The 18,290-nt window shown below is 35.9% G+C and overlaps 1 protein-coding gene across 1 annotated transcript; it reads right to left on the bottom strand.

Moving 5' to 3' along the window:
* Positions 1 to 13,464: 13,464 nt before the first annotated feature.
* LOC144575019 (uncharacterized) lies at positions 13,465 to 14,476 on the bottom strand. Its single transcript, XM_078325135.1, has one exon. It carries the CDS (start codon positions 14,345 to 14,347, stop codon positions 13,730 to 13,732), a length of 618 nt encoding a protein of 205 aa, XP_078181261.1. The 5' UTR covers positions 14,348 to 14,476; the 3' UTR covers positions 13,465 to 13,729.
* Positions 14,477 to 18,290: the final 3,814 nt, after the last annotated feature.

Raw genomic sequence — 18,290 nt, 5'->3', positions numbered from 1 at the left:
GTTGAACGGTTTGAATCGGCTATTTAGACTTTGAAAACATAAAATATAATATGATATCATCAAAAAAGAGTGTAATTGCATCCCTCCTCTTTCTATAAATAATTAAATATAAGGGTTAATTTTTCATATGCCCCTCAACTTATCTTGGTTTTCTTATTTACCTCAATAGAGTTTAATATATTCTATATACCCTCCAACTCTTCTACATGTTTCTTGGTTCTCCTTAAATGTAAAAAGAAAATTAATCCTAATCAAATGATATTAAAAAAAATATAATTCCTATTTTATTTAAAAGAAATAGACGATAATGTCCATAAAATTGAAGAAAGCTTCTTTCTCTTCTCTTTGTCCATCAATGACACTAATTGGCCACCCTCTGTTCGCAAAGAAATCATCTTCAAGAAGGATATAGATATCTGGTCGAGAGGTGTTTCTTGTTAAAAGAATAGACAGATCAGGGATCTCGGGATTTGAAAGGAGAAGCGACTCAACCGGGGTGGGACGGAGGAAAGCGCAAGATGGTTGGGCCATGTGGCAAGACATAGTACTTGAGAGAAGTCGGGGAGGTGGGGGATGTCGGAGGTGAAGGAGATGGAGAGGGAACAGGTGTTTTTTGTTTGTTTGGCAACCACTTGTGTAATTAAAATTTTGCATACAAATTTGTCTTTACACGAATGAGAACTTTTATTACATCAAATATTCAAATGTGCTTCTAGAAATTTAACTTAAATGTAGTAATTATTTTCGTCTCATCTTATCGGTAGCAATAGTAGATGTTATTTTGATTAAAAAGGCAGAAGCCCATTTCCATTGAAGAAAATAGTTTTAACTTACAACTTGTTATCAAAATTATCTAACCAGCAACACAGTATATAACCCTGAAAGTGAAGATAGCGAAACATAGCATCACAGAACACTGATAACAAAAGTATAGAACTAAGGGAACCCGCTGTCTAGATACGTGACAAGTTTGTAACAAAAAACCATAAGACCATCTAACTAGACTATTAAGCCTCCACAAGGGGCTGAGAGAAATATCAAGCATGGTAAAAGTTAGCTTGCTAGCCGAGATAGAGTGGTGATAGCTACTCTCCATGTGGAACTATCGACGCCCCAAATCCATCCATGGTGGATGAGTCATCGGCACCATCTGGAGTCCAAGTAGCAAGAGGCAGGACATCCATGTCAGAGGGAAACCACAGAGTAGTAGAATCAGCCACCTGGTGCTTCATCTTACCTGTCCAATAATGCACAAGGGATTTAATTAGAAATACAATTTGTCTAGGTGTTTTTTGTTTACCTTCAGTAAAACAGAGATCATTCCGATGCTTCCATATTGTCCAACAAATTGCACTAAAAACAACAAGAAAACCATGTCTATGAGTATGGGGTAATTGTTGAGCAAAATTAACAATATCAGCAAAACGATGTCATTGAATACTGACATCTTGGCAAGACCCCATGTAAAACCAGATTGTTTTAGTAAAAGTACAAGTAACAAATAAATGATGGGTGGATTCATCTTTGGGACAAAATTGGCATTTAGTAGGTCCTTTCCAGCCTTTTTTATGTAAATTATCCGTGGTCAATATTTTATTTTGATGAGTAAGCCACATGAATATACGAATTTTGAGAGGAATTGAAACAGTCCACCATACTAATGCATTTTTGGGAACAATGCCTCTAAAGTTAAGAATTTTATACAAGGACCTAACTGAAAAATTTTCATTAGATTCCCATCTCCAACTAAGTTTATCATTAGAATGAGTGTAAGACAAATGACTAATTATCTCAAGTATTTCTAACCATTCTCTATATTGAATTTCATCTAAAGCTCTACGAAAATTAAGAGCATCTCCTTGAGTGTTAATCACTGTTTGAAGAAGAATGTTTTCATCAGTAGCTATATTGAACAAAAAGGAGAACCTGGATGCCATGGAGCAGTTTTTGTACCAAATATCGGTCCAAAACAATACATATGAATTGGAACCAGGGGTATAAGAGACACTAATTTTGCCCAACGAAGACAAAGCTGTAATATGTTGCCAAAAGTCAGATTTAGAGGTATGAAAATGAGAGTATTTGTATATCACCATTGTTTTCCAAGGACTTACATAGGTGGGGTCTTTGAATTTCCACCACCATTTCATGAGTAACGCTAAATTCATTTGTTTCAAATCGAGAATTCCTAAACCTCCAAACTCTTTTGCAAGACAAGCACGCTGCCAATTAAGCAAGGAGTATCGTTTCTTACCTGTTATTGAACCTTGCCATAAAAATCTACGTCTTAATTGGTCTAATCTATTGATCACAGAATCTGGAATTTTATAAATTGACAAAAAATAAAGAGGAACTGAGGATAAGACGGAATTAATCAAAGTAACTCTACCTCCTATTGAGAGGAGGCTCCCTTTCCAATTTTGGAGCTTCTTCTCAACTTTATCAATAAGGAAATTCCATTTAAGGACTGACAATTTCTGGATATGTAATGGAAGGCCTAGGTATTGCATAGGGAAGGTGGCTGGTTTACATCTAAAAAAAGGATCATATCGAGAAGCATCAGGTATGTTAATGGGATACATCGAGGTTTTTGAGTAATTGACTTTGATTCTGGAAACTGCTTCAAACGCAATTAATGCCCACCAAGTTTTTTCAATGTTGGTTTCATTTGCTTGTAGAAAAATGACGGTATCATCTGCATAGTGGCAGTTTGTATGAGCAAGATTATCATCTACTGGAGGACCTAACCCAACTATAGAATGTGCATGTCTACCTTTTTGAAAAATTTTACTAAGTGTATCAGCTGCAAGTATGTATAAATACGGAGACAATGGATCTCCCTGTCTCACTCCACGTTTACAGAAGAAATAGTCTGTAAGGTCACCATTGATGTTTACACAGGACTGTGAGCTAGTTAACCACTCAGTGATCCATTGTATCCAATTTGACCCAAAACCCCTACTTTCTAAAATGGATATCAGATATTTCCAATTAATTTTGTCGTAAGCTTTCTCAAAATCGACCTTGACAATTACTCCTTCAACCTTATCGGCTTGACATGAGTGTATGATTTCCTGACTAAGTATGACATTATCTAGAATATATCTACCTTTAATGAATGCCGATTGGCTAGTATCTATAATCCTATCCATGATAGATTCTAATCGAAACGTTAGGATCTTAGAGATAATTTTAAAGCTACAATTTACCAAGCTAATTGGTCTGAATTTAGTGATATGTTTAGCCTCATATTCTTTTGGAATAAGGCATATGATAGATCTATTCAGACTAAGTAGTTTGGTTTTATGACCATGAAAATGCATGCATAATTGATAGAAATCAGTACTAATCAGCTCCCAAAAGGCTTGGTAAAACTTAAATGTGAAGCCATCGGGTCCAGGAGCCCCATTGGGTTCACTAGCAAAGACTGCATGTTTAATTTCCGCAAGAGAGAAGGGAACCTCTAAAGATTGTTGTTCAATCTTAGAGGTTCCCTAAGCTTATCGCTAGGATCCCAAAAATCAGGACTTAATGTAGCACAAGTAACTCCGGATTGACCTAACAGGTTTTTATAGAACTGGTGAACATGATGTGCAATTTCAGAAGGTGATGTGGATATATTGCCGTCTATTTCTATAGAAAGAATCTTATTTTTCTTGGCCCTATGCGTTGCGATCGTATGAAAGTATTTAGTGTTATTATCACCCTCCTCTAACCATTTTTGCTTAGCTCGATGGTGCCAATGTTTTTCTTCCTCAAAGTAGATATTATCTAAAGTAGTTTTAGTAAAAAGCCAATCCTCTTGCTCTAACTCTGTCAACTCTCGTTCCTCTAATATCACTTCAAGGTGTTTCAATTTGGCTAACAGATGTTGTTTGTCTTTCTTTTTCTTACCATAGAAATTCCTAGCCCAACCACGTATTTTTTGTCTAAGAAATTTTAATTTTGCATTCCAACTTTTGGAAATGTTCCTATGATCTAATGTGAATTGATCCCACCATTTATGAACTAATTGAATAAATTATAGTTGGTCCAGCCAAAGAGGATTAAATCTAAACATGTTGTGATTGGTTTCTATTTTTGAGGAGATTTGTAAAATTATAGGACAGTGATCCGACCCATACCGTCCCAAATCAAAGGTAGTGCTAGCTGGATAAATGTTTTCCCATTATAAACTAGTAAAAAATCTATCTAGCAAGGCGAATTTAGTTCCACTATTCCATGTAAATTTCCTCCCTGAAAGTTTGTGTTCTACTAATTGATGCATATTAACAAAACGATTGAACCGAGCACTAGTTTGTATATCAAACAGGTTACCTGATTTTTCATTCCTATGCCTAATAGAATTAAAATCGCCACACAAGATCCAAGGGTCTGTGAGCGAGCCCCTAATATCATCTAGTTCTTTCCAAAGTTGTTTCTTATGAGAACGAATGACAGGTCCATACACTATGGTTATTTGCCAAGTGCAGCCATCTTGTTTACATTCGACTACTATATTTAAAGCAAATTGATGTAAGGAATGACTAACATATTTAAAAAGGTTACTATCACACCCAAAAAGTATACCCCCAGATCTACCTTTGGAGGGTACCCAAAACCATATATCCAATTTGGCAGAAATAGATCGAAGGATTTTGTTACTAAAAGTCTCTCGCTTAGTCTCTTGTATCGCAATAATATCAATCTTATTGTCTACTATAATATCATGCAAAATTTGTCATTTTTTACAAGAATTAATACCCCGAAGCATTCCAATTCAAGAAATTCATAAGGAAACATCAATCCCCCCAATTCCTATATTAGTATCTACATGTTCTAAATTGGAGATAGAGTCATGAAAAATTTCAGCATCCTCATTAGATGTACGTAAATCTGTATCGACAGAAACACTGTCGTGTGTAAGAGAAGAATTAACTACGTATGGAAGAGATGAAGTATCTAGAATAACAGGAGAAGACGAGTCTAATTTTTTTTGATGGATTAAGTAAATCAAGAACAATTTCATCAAAAGAAGTTCTATCCTGTTGTTGAATCCTACGAATAATATGGGTAGCTTCATCAGCAGTTGCACCTAATTGAATATTATATATTCCAAAAAGTTCCTTAACCTGCTCTAATGTGAGTCTATTATAAGGAAAATTTCTAAGTAATGGAATACCTGGGCCGCGGCTACTGCCTTGTGCTTTATCTTTAGCTCTCTTTTTGGCCTTAGAGAGTGCAGAGGAGGGATCAGCCTGTGCATGTATCCTTAAACTTTTCCTCAGAGAGAGGCCTGGGTGAGAGCGGGGAGGGGGAGGGGGAGGGGGTGCATCCGTAGTGGCAGCTGAATCCTCTATGGCTTCAATATCAGCAACAGGTGGGGGAGGAGGGGGGGCCTCTTGCCTGTTGTTTTCCATTTGCCTGTCTTCTTAACCCCCAGCTGAGTAGAAGGATGTGTAGATTTTTTTTTGGAAGAGTTCCTTTTTTTCAGGCCAATTTTGGGGGTGTATGAGGTAGGCAAGACAGATTCCTTGACAGGTTTGTGTGCGCCTTTGCCTTGGGGGGGTAGCTGATTTGTTAGGAGAGGAATGAGGAAAAGGCTGAGAATTGGAGGGTTTCACTGGAGACTTCACTTTGGGGGTTTGTCTCTCCAATCTCACTGGTTTGTCCATAGTCGGTGCTGAAACTGGGAGATCCATTGCATCCATAGAACGAGTGTGGTGGTTACCTGAGGAAGGAGTGGTGGTCTTCTGTTTTTTGGGAGTGGTTTTGGAGCCTGTACCCCTCGATGTGGTATTCATCATGTTTGAGACAGTATTGATGAACTGTGCATGGTCCTCGTCAGAATCATCAGTAAAATGCCCGTCGCGAGGGTCTGATTGTGGGTGGCACCCTTGTTCACTTGATTCTCCAGTTTCATGCATGGTTTGATCATCAAGGAGATCTTCATCTAGCTCTGGATTAGCATGGGAAGGAAATGAGGGAGGAGCATTAGATGGAGGGGGGTCAGATCTGATTACTGGAGAAGGTCGGGCAGCTGGGCCGCGCTTTGGTCCACGTGCTAGCCACGCATTCACATCCTCAGTGTGTTCATTTTCCACCTCTATCTTCAGATTGTATTGAGAGACATAGCCGGTAACATCGCGAAACAGTTGCCAGTGTTTATCTGTGAAGATAGTCGGATCACAAGCTCCAATCCGAATGCGAGCAAACCTCAAGTCATACTTGTTTCTGGTAGCAGTATCAAGTCCAGTACGACTGCGCCAAACGGGTTGAGGAGACGATCAAATTCGACCCATTCCCACAGGTCTCTGTTGAACCCGTAGAGTCGGATCCAGAGGGAGGTGAGCCGTTTACCAGCATTCAAGCTCGGTTCCCAGGAGACAACCGGGTATGGAACTCCGTCGATCAGAATAGATCCGCGACGAGTGACAGAGTTCTTCCAGCCCATAGAGGGAGCTTTGATTATATCGAAACTCATCGAAGACAGCAACCTTCCATTCGTAGTGATTGAACAAGCTAGACAGAGCTATCTTGATTTCTTCGGGTCCCTTTCCCGCAATATCATCTAGGATGAAACTCTGTTGAAAATTCCGGTGTTGAGCCTCCGCTGACGGCGACGAAGTAAAAATCTGAATGGGAGCTCGGACAGATGGTATCGGATCTCCGACAGGAGGCATCAGAGCTCTGACAGGAGGCATCGGTGCTGCTCTTGGAGGATCTGGTGCAATCGGCGCAGGGGGAGGTCGCTGAAAACCGGCCTGAGGAGGTCGATGTGCCCTAGGGTTTGCCTGTCTGCGTTGAGGCGCCATGGCGGAGTCAATCAACTCCGACAGGGTCGATTTTTCTGTGGAATCGCTCAAGTTCAAAGAAGAAGGGTCTAGATGCGGCACTGTAGCGTCATGAACTAGTTTCACCGAATCTTTTGTATGAGTATATGGGAAGATATTCGTGGATTGTCTACAAATCATCGATTTGTGGCCGAATTTGTTGCATATAAAACACAATTGTGCATTGCGGCAGTCCGCTGCATGATGTCCTGCACTGCCACACCGAAGACAGATCGGATGAGATGTGGTGGATTGGCTACGAATTTCCTCTAATTTGCGCTGAATCAATCTACGTCGCGACTCGAAACGTGTAGGCTGTGCTTTGGAATGCCACACATGGATCGGAGGTTGTTTGACTGCCTCAGAGAACAATTTAGGCCCAAGTTTGACCGCCATTAATGGCCGATTATGGACCTCTGGGCCTTGATTACGAGCGAGCTTGGCAAATTTCAATGATAGACGATCCAGCTGTCTTTGATGAATTGTTTTTTTTTTGTTTTTTTGTTTCCTGGATCGCCTAATAAATCGCCATTAATTTCGCTCTACTGTTCCCCAATAGTAGATGTTATTGAAGTACTCATCTCAATACTTGTGTAAACTATAAAATTATATAACTTATTTTTAATACAAAGTATACGATGGCTAACTAGTTTCCTTGCATATTCATATGTCTTTCAAGGAAGGCAAATAAATGATGCAAGAGAAAAACAACGAGGAAGTAAAACATAACAGCGTAATTCATTTGACTCTTAAGGGTTTCTAGCTAGCTAGTTATTTTGGGAAGTTAAATGTGCTTTTGCTTTTTTGAACACAAGTAGCTAAGGTGTAAGCCTTGTTTGTAAGTATGCAACGAAACAGATAGCCTCTTGCAATTTTTTTCACAAAAAAAATAAAAAATACAAAGCATACCTACACAACAAAAGAGAATATATAGAAGCACGCATGTAGGAGATAAAGCAACCGAGTAAAATAGATTATGACTAAAGATAGAAAGAAGGAAACAGCTTCTTGATCTAGACGGAGCAGCAGAGCTTCTTCCGAACAAAAGAAAACTAAACCACAAAAATGGAAAGAGAGAGAGAGAGGCTTCCTCTGATCTAAACGCGATGCCGACACAGACGGAGGCGTCAAAGTATAGGACGGATAATATGGCATTACACCCGGAGTTGTCAGCACTGATGTCACCTGGTTGTCCTCGCATGGCGGTGGAGGTGGCAGAGTTACAGATGGACGGAGGCGGAGGTGGAGAAGAGTACGAGAAAGTTTGAATTGGAAGTGCATAGTTGTTGGTGTTGTCTTTGCTTTTTACTGTGGATTCAGTATTGAATGGTTGAGAACTTGAGATTCAATTAAGAGAGTGAGCAGGAGGAGAATTAAAGGAAGTGGAGGGATGGGGAAGATTGCCATGATTAACAAAGAAGCAAAGGAGATATGGTGCATATTTTTAATTCAAAAATAGAGGCTACGCATAAGGCACTAAAAAATTGGCATATGCATAATTTTGGGCAGATGGATCCGCAGCTACAATATTGTAAGCAAGTTATTTTGTTTTTTGATCAAATTGAAGAAAAAAGGCCACTGTTTGCACATGAATTCAGATTTCGAAATTTGGTGCGTGAAAGAACATATGAACTTGCAAATAACATGGAGTTGAGATGGAAGCAAAGATCCAGATGTCACTGGTTAGCGCACGGGGACAAGAACACTCGCTTCTTCCATGCTTGTGCTTCAGCTAGGCATAGAAGAAATGCTATCTTATCATTGGAACATGATGGTTTGACAGTTACAGATCCGGGTCAGATAATCGAGGCGTTTTTTCAATACTTACAAGGTGCTCTCGGCAAATCAAGTGAAGTGCTAACTTTTGAGCCATGTAAGCTATACACCTCAAACCCAACTCTTTCACATTTGCAGCAACCCATCACGGAGGCTGAGATAGAAAAGGCAGTTCACAGGTTAGCGAGAAACAAGGCTTCGGGGCCAGATGGACTACCCAATGAATTCTTGCAAATAAATTGGCAGTTTGTGAAAGCAGATGTGGTCCAATTGGTATTTGATTTTTTTGCTCTAAGGCTGGATCTCTCTCCTTTTAATCATGCAAATATTGTAATGATTCCCAAAGGTAATAACCAGCATACAGTCAAAGACTTTCGACCGATAAGCATAATTAATACCGTACCAAAGCTGATCTCAAAAATCTTGGCCGATAGATTGCGCCATGCCCTTCCTGACCTTATTTCTCCGTTTCAGACGGCTTTTATTAAAGATAGGCAAATCACTGAGAATTTTGTGGCTACGAGGGAGATTTTGCAACATTTATCAAGTAGCGGAAAGCAGGCAATTTTTTTAAAAATTGATCTGGCAAAGGCTTTCGACTCGATCAATTGGTCATTTTTGATCCGGGTTCTGCATGCGAGGGGATTTCCGGTTATATGGATAAAGTGGATTCAAAATCTGGTGGAAACGGCATCATCTAGAGTTGTAATCAATGGTCAAGCATCCAATTATTTCAAGCACAAGCGAGGTTTGCGGCAGGGTGATCCATTGTCACCAATGTTGTTTGATTTAATGGTCGATATCTTTCAGCAAATGGTTTCAGGTTTGAATGATATTTTACAGGTTCCTTTATCAAATAAAATTAAGGAATCAGTTTTGGCACTCCAGTACGCGGATGACACTGCGGTGATTGTGGGAGCCGATGCTCTATCTTTGGTTTCACTAAAGCTGATTCTTCGGCTTTTCACATCGGTGTCGGGATTACAAATTAATTTCTCCAAAAGCACGTTTGTTCCAATTAATTTAGAATCTGATCAAGTGGAAATGGCGCAGGCTATTCTAGGATGTCAGCGCACTGACTTCCCAATTCAGTACCTCGGGTTGCCGCTCTCCGTTAGAAAACCAGGTCGGGCCTCATTTATGCCTCTGGTAGAGAAAATGGAAGAGAAACTAGCCGGTTGGAAGGGTAAATTATTATCTCGGTAGACTACAACTTTTAAACTCTGTCCTATCGTCGATGCCTGTTTATTTCATGTCTGCATTTAAATTGCCTCAATGGGTCATCACTAGAATGAACAAGATAAGAAGAGAATTTTTGTGGGGAAAAACTGGAATGGATAGTCCCGGAATTTCTTTAACTAACTGGGACACGGTATGCTTGCCAAAGGCGTGGGGGGGCTTGGAGTACCAAATTTTGAAATACAAAATATCGCATTATTGTTACGTTGGTGGTGGAAATTATATAAACAGCCGGACTGCTTATGGGCATCAGTGGCAACAAAAATTCGTGGTAAAGGGAACCGGGCAGCTGGTCCGAAATTTTGGATAATGCAAGGTTCTTTCTTTTGGAATAACTTGATGCAGATAAAATACTTCTTCCTTTGGAGTACAAGATGGAGTGTGGGGGATGGGAAGAGCATTTCTTACTGGTTTGACTCGTGGCAGGGCCTTCCTCTAGTGGGTCCCAGAGTTGCAAGAGTGGGGCTGTACCGACCTAACTTATCACTTTGTGAGGCTAGTCCGCTGCTGGGTACGGTGCTACGAACACCAAGCACCAGAATATCTTTCACAACTCAACAAGATGCAATCAGTTGGAGATGGAATGCATCTAGTGAATACAGCTCTAAATCATTTTATAAGGTAATTATGGGAGGCGGAAAACTCAAGTACGGTTTTAGCAAAATTTGGAAATACCAAGTTCCACCAACAGTGAGGGTTTTTATTTACCTAACACTAAATGGAAAAATACTAACGCAAGATGTACTTGAGAAAAGGAGAATAGGTTGTGATCGGCAGTGTGTCATGTGCGACAACTGCCCATTCGAAACTGCTTTGCATTTGTTGTTTAAATGTACTTATGCGCAACAAGTCTGGCAAAGACTGGAGATGGCTTTGGGTCAGGTTATTATGATTCCAGATGAAACAGTGAAAAGAGTGTGGTATGCTTCTCAAAGAAGAGGGCTAGCAGGGGGAAAGATGCATGAGAATGCATGGGCAGTATTTTTTATTAGTGCATGCTGGCACTTGTGGAAACAACGTAATGCGAGGATCTTTCGAAATTACAAGATGCGTTCTCATGAACTAACGCAACATATCTTGCAAGAAGGATTACTCTGGTTGAAGTTTTGTTCGAAAGATTGATAGATGTTTTAATTTAACTTGTTGGTGTAAGACATACTAGACATGTAAGATGTATAATAAATTCCATTGGCAGACACTGCCAAGGCTTTCAAAAAAAAAACAAAGAAGCAAAGGAAAGAAGCGTTCTTCAATTTAAGGGGTATTATTGTCCATTTTTTTAAACAAATCGGATTCATAATTTTTTAATATCATTTGATTAGGATTAATTTTCTTTTTACATTCAAGAGAAATAAGAAATATGTAGAAGAGTTGAAGGGTATATAGAATATATTAAACTCTAGAGGGGTAAATAATAAAATCAAGACAAGTTGAAGGGTATATGAAAAATTAACCCTAAATATAATATTCTGCTCACAGCCTCACAAGTCACAAGTCACAACATCCAAAAAGGTTCCTATGACTGGGGCGACAATTGCTTAGATCATTGTTCTTGTCATAATTAGAAATTATTATTTATTAAATTATTCACCCAAATCTAAATATATCAGATCTCGTCAAAGAGTTATTAAGCCCGCCTAAATGAGAATTTGAAAAGCAAAGATCTGAATTTATTTATCAAAGATTTTGAATTCTAAGTAGTGCGATCTGTTTTTACAATATCAATTGTTTTTAAATTATATTGTATTTATTTGGCGAAGACACTGTATTATTTATCGAAGTTCATATTTTTAATTACAATATAATCTAATAAATTTTGTAAATAGTAAATTAATATATCGAAATTGTTATTAGAAGACGTTCGATTTTTAATTCTACATAAGAAAAAACAAATCGGGTTACCAGCTAATTAAGCTAAGAAACAGGTCAAGAAATGGTGATGACAGCCGAAATGTTTTCATGAAAAAAGGCAAATCTACACTTAGTTCAAAGGGGGTGCTAACTAAGTCATTCCACAATTTGAAAAATTTTAATTGAATTTTTATTTTATTAAAGTTTTATATAGTTTAGTTTCCTCACAAAAAATTAGATGTATACTTGTAGTTTAGTGATGAAGAGTTTATTTTGTGCTTGTGAGATATTTAATTTAAATCTCACGAGCTACAAATTAATAATTACGCATTTTAAGTTTCAGCCCCTTTTAATCAAATTTTCTAGCTCTGCTTCTGTTGACATAAAGGGAATTTATATCAGGAAAGGTATCTCAAATTTTGAGTTCGTTACATACATATGCACGAATCTTAAAGAGATCATGTACATTACAGGTTTGAACGAATTGACTCAAATTGTGATCAGATGATCCGGATTAAAACTCAAAAATAGAAATAAAGAACATTTATTTAATAACTAGATCAAGATATTTTTTTAGAACTTTTTTCTTTATCTTTATCACTTATTGTAGAACTTTCTTTTACAAAGAATGTTTGGTTTATTGTTCACATTTCAACGGCCATGTTGAACTTCAATAAATCAACAGGCAGATCCAACAAAAATAAATCTCAGCCGTTTATTATATTTTGAAAAAAAAAAAAAAAGCAGATTTAGATTATGCCATACTTGAGCTGAGCTCGAGGTAGTTGCCTGTCTATTTCCGCAAAGCCCTTTCAAGTTTCAATTGTAAAGAAATTAAGTCCGTTTAGACTGACTAATATGCCGATTAGTTATTAGTGGTGATCAAACCGTCATGAATTTATTTTCATCATGAAGTTAATTAGCATCTTTTCTTCTTTTTTGCTATTTCTGATCTTCGTCTTTTTCTTTTTCTTTTTCTTTTTTGTAAAATTGGCACTTAATTATGATGTCTTGATTAGTAGAACTTGGAAGTTTGACCTTCACCTTTTTTTTTTTTAAACAAAATAGCGGCACTAATTTTAATATATCATTGGTTTATGGTTCAATTAAATCTATATATTATTAATGTTTTATATTAGATCATTAGTGAATCGAGTTAAACCAAGATCAAACTTATCAGATGAGGGACCAAATTGGAACGAGCCGGTTTGTTTTTAGCTAAAACTATTTACGAGCTTTTTGTCGAGCTAGTCACAAGCTAGGAATAATTTTGCCATAGTTAAAAAAAGTATATAGTTTATTCCGAGTATGTCAGTGAGTAGCAACACCATGAGCCACTTCGTTCCAGCCACAGAAGATCACGACTGTTTCAGAAACATCGCTCTCTAACCTCTCTTCAAAACTTGACACACAACCACTGAATTAAGTACATAAATAGAAAGCAATTAATAGAGATCCAAAAAAGTTGAATCACATTTAATAAGCTTAGAAAACATTAATATGGCTAAGTTAAAAAAATCACAACAAAACTTTGTAAGATTAGCAAAATTTAATTCAAAATCACAACAATTATAGTATACTACGGGGGACATACATGAAACTATGAAAGATAAAAAATAAAAATAAAAATGCACTTTTCAATTATTGTAAAGCAATAATTTGTTCTATATTACTATATATAAATATAGTCACGAGTGCTATACTTTTTCACGGGACCCACGATGGTATCCCTTAAAAGAGGCTAATCAACAAAAAAAATTAGTGCACTAAGAAAAGTATCACTACGTTGCACAGATAAGAGATCTTTATTTATCTAATAATCACAAAATCAAAATCAATATTCCCAAAAAAGGCCTGGACGGAACTAACACGCAAAGGTTTAAGTATATAAAAAAAAAAAAAAACTAAAAAAAGGAAAAAAAAAAAATATAAATAGAAGGGAATTATCTCTATCGATCGTGTATACAAGGTAACATCAAAACTATCAAATATTCCCAAAATCTAGTACCAAATTGAAGCTATGCAGTACCAATCTGTACCGGTACGATCGATCAAAGGGATGTCTCATTGTCGCATTCCTGGCTCTTCACTTTAAAATCCGTCACGCCAATCACAACACTACACGTTGAACGGGCAACGGCATGGTGCTTAATAATCCCGAGAATATTAACCCGGCCCGGTATTCTCGTGTAAGTTTCAAACGTAATCGACCCGTTGATCACATCACCGATCAATGTCGCCAAGTTGTCCACAAATTTAGCCGCATCAACTGTCAATGATAGCCTGACTGGTCCCGAACCGTGATTCGGTATCCGACCCGGCTCAATTATGGCCTGACCGACCTGGGTCCCACGGTACGTGAGGTTTGTCTGGCCAGAGTCATGAGTGAAAGAAGCCCGATTGGGGTTATGCACCGATGCGATTATATCTAGGGTAATATTGAACTGAACAGACATGGCCGGAAGGGAGACACGTGGAGAGACACCGGCGAGACGTGTCGAGGTGAGGGTTATGGAGGGATCGCGTACACGAAAGAGCGTGAAAGTGAGAATCACCAAAACTATAACTAACAAGAGAATAAGGAGGCAGCAACCGAGACAAGCGCAGAGGCAACGGCGTTTCGCTTTTGATTTGTCTTTAGGTTTTGGAGGTGTTGCGGTATCTGTCATGGTGTGTAACCGAAAGAGAGAGAATTTGGTTGGCAGAGGGGAAGAGAGGGATGGGGTTTTGTTAGGGAGTTAAGAGAGAGAGGTGGTTATGAGATGAGACGGGATTAAAGAGAGATGGGACGTGTATATATTTGCATGGACGCGGAGCACTGTATGAAGATACATGAGCTTTTCTTCTGAATGTGGGGTCAGCTTTGAGGATTTTGGTTGTTCTATACTTCTATGAAATAAATTGAGCGTAGGAGTCCCGGATTACGCGGTGAAGTGAATCGGAAGTTTCTGTGCTCGTCTTAGTGTGCTCATTCCTGTGTCATAAGATGGTGATGGTTCATGAGCTTATGTTAGAGCCATGAAGATAGGGGACTTTTTCATGGTTTGTTTGTTGTTTTAATGTGGTTGTAATTTATAAAGGTATTTTTATGAATAGAAATTTATTGAAAAAAGACTAACTTTTAATATTGTCATAAAAAAAAATTAATTAAAAGTTTGAAATTCGATCGTTTGAAATATGATCTACACATTATGCATATCATACAAATGAAGAACAGTAAGAATTTGATGCAGGTATTATCGTTCATATTATAATAATGAATTTTTTGTTACTATTTTGATGGATACGAAAGAATATTAATTGTAAGAGAAATAATATACAGTCAATATAGAAGACAAACAACATACTGTGATTTATTTAAAACTTAAAAAAAAAATACTTTGACTTGATTAAAGAAACGGTATTAAAATTGTCAAGTCAAACAATTGTTAATAGATTTTTATCACTTTTTTTTATAATCGGGACACTTAATTAAAATTAAGTGGATTAGATCTTATAAAACATGTAATTTAAATATACCAAAAATATTGGAGAGCATGTACATTGTAATTACAATTATTATTACATGCAGGGGTGTTCAAATGGTTTGGTTTATTTGGTTTTGAACCGAACCGGAAAATTTCGGTTTAAATGGTTCAGTTGTTCGGTTCAAATGGTTCGATTCGGTTGATTTTATGAAGTAATTCGGTTTAAATGGTTCAGTTTGATTTTAATTTCTCAAAACCGAATATATAATAATTCAAGTATTATTTTGATTCTTTTATGTATTTTGGACTTGAAAATGAAGAATAAATATTGATTTAGAATTTTGGATATTTCGAACATCAATATATTTGTATAAAATTGAATCATGTATGTAATGGTATCTTAATTTTCATTTTTATGAAATTATGAATGTATTGGCTTATGTAATGAGTTTTGATTTTTTTGAGATTGAATTCCTCTATTTAGTTCAACCGAACAAACCGAAGTTTAGTTCGGTTTAATCGGTTTAGTTTTAGTTCAGTTTGGCATTTTAATTCGGTCAGTATGGTTGGGTTTTAGTTGGGTTTAAACCGAACCGACCGTTTGACACCCCTAATTACATGAATGTAAAGCAAATTATTAATTTAGCAAAATTTATATTTTAATAATTTTACTAAAGTAGATCCCACAAAGACGATGTATCGATCGTAGGGTTTAATAAAAATAAAAGCTGTTGCTATTGTTAATGGTGTTTTCAAATATATTACAATTTAATAAATAAATAAATAAATCGATCATAAATTGAGGTTGAATAAGGAATCTAATGGTATTATCAAGATATATACTTATTAGAAAATAACTTTAGATCATTTGACTTGGCAGAGACATGTTGAGTCTAAAAAATTATACATTTAAACCGGAATCTAGAGAATTCATATAAATTTTGCAATAAATATGTAAGAAGTTAAGAACAAAACAAACAACATATGTGATCCTATTTCTCCCAAGACCATCTATACGGACACACGGAGAGCTGTATTGGAAGCGGTGACAGAAAGTCTTGACATGGAGGAGGGAGGTTGGGGATGTAAAACTTAATTAATGCCACCACACCCCCAAACTCCAAAGCCCCAAGGCCCCAACAAATTTAATTTCCTAGTTTGACGATGATGATGTTTCATCTGTCATGTCATGGAGTGATTTGCGTCCAGTATAACAGCAAAAGGTGCCATGGATATATTTACGACTTTTGACTTGCTAGTTGCAACCCCCACAGGATTTGGATTTATGGCTAGAGCCTAGAGAACATAAGAAAAAAACAGCGTCTAATTTTCCACAGATTTTTGTTCACCATTTGTTCACATACATATTTGACTTGTACGAATACTGTAAAACTACTTCTACATAATGTATAAATATATAATATATTATATAAAATATATCAGTTAATTACAAAACATCCAGTAACTATTTGGTCCCATGATAGTTAGAAACAGATGACAACTTGCACAACAGGACAAAAAAAATACTTTCAAACTGTACTTTCGGAAATTGCACTTATAGGAAGTTATTGGCAGTTAGTGTTAGTTATTAGCAGTTATTTTGACAAAAAAACGTGATAAAAGGACAAAATTAAATTTTCCGATTAATTTTTTTTATTTTTTTTCTCGATTTAATGAACATACAAATAAATCATCAAAATAATGAATACTGTAAAATTGACCACTTTAACTATAAAAATAAAATGTACAAACTATAAAATTACAGACATACAAAATTCACAGATGAAAATGATAAAATAAAATGTTGAAAAATATCAATTTTTAATACTGTAAAAATATCAAGTTAAACTGTGAAATCAAAAGGTAAAAACTATAAAATTACAAAATTGTAAAATTAGCATATTAAATAAAATTTAAAAAATGTCAATTTTTAATACTGTAAAATTGTAAACTTGAACTGTGAAAATAAAAAGTAAAATCTATAAATTTACAACAATGTAAATTTAGCAGATGAAAACGATTAAATACAATTTAAAAAATATAAATTTTCAATACTGTAAAATTGTGAATTTAAACTGTGAAAACAAAACGTAAAAACTATAAATTTCAATAATGTAAAATAAGCATATGAAAATGATAAAATAAAATGTAAAAATACAAAATTTCAACTTAAACTACGAAAACAAAACATACAACCTACAAACAATCAATACTGTAAAATTTCTAAATCTAAACTACAAATCAATTACATGTATACTTCTAAATCTATACATACATCCATCATCTGTTTAACAAAACCATAATATTCATCACACGCAACATCTGTTCAACATAAAATATAATATTCACCACAAAATAACAAACTTAATTATATCATTCAACATTTGGAATAGCATCAAAAAAACAATATTGTAAAATAACATATCTAATCAACGAAATTAACAAATATATCCTACAAAATTAACTGACGTATCCTATGCAAGTGTAAACTGAATCCTGTAAAATATCTAATTAGTAAAATTGTTAAACATAACATGCAAATTTTGCATAGATCATGTAAAACACTGTATATATCCTATAAACATATTAGATAAATACTATAAATTTAAATTTGTAATATTGTTCAACAGATCCTATAACTATTGCATATATGCTGTAAGATATTACATATATACACTGAAAAAACAATTAAACAGATCCAATAAAATAATGAAAAGAAGTAAAACACATAGATCATGTAAAATATTTGATATATGTTGTAAAATTGTAAAACATATCCTAAAATAGTATACAAAACCTTTTAATCTAACAAATAGAACCTATAAAATAATGACTAAAATCTTTAAACCAATTAGATGAATCATGTAAATTAAAATCAGTAAATAACTCACTGAATTTAAATTTCATTGCTGACATTCAATCCAAATAAAAACAAGATTAACGGTCGCTCCATAAAAAAAAAAAGACCAAATCAACAGCTGGCCTGTTAGATCAGATCAGACTCGAGGTATTACTAGATCGGATCAAGATCCACCAGAAATAACAAATCAGTAGCGATACATAGAACGCAATAATGAAGTTTTGCTTAACTTGTGGCATATTTCGAAGAAAAAAATTGAATTACCATGGCACGAAGAATCAAAGA

Source organism: Carex rostrata, chromosome 23 (genome assembly GCF_964058835.1).
Source record: "Carex rostrata chromosome 23, lpCarRost1.2, whole genome shotgun sequence".
In the NCBI taxonomy this organism is placed as follows: Eukaryota; Viridiplantae; Streptophyta; class Magnoliopsida; order Poales; family Cyperaceae; genus Carex; species Carex rostrata.
The sequence above is the reverse complement of the archived record's forward strand: the minus strand, read 5'-3'. Positions and strand labels throughout refer to the sequence as shown.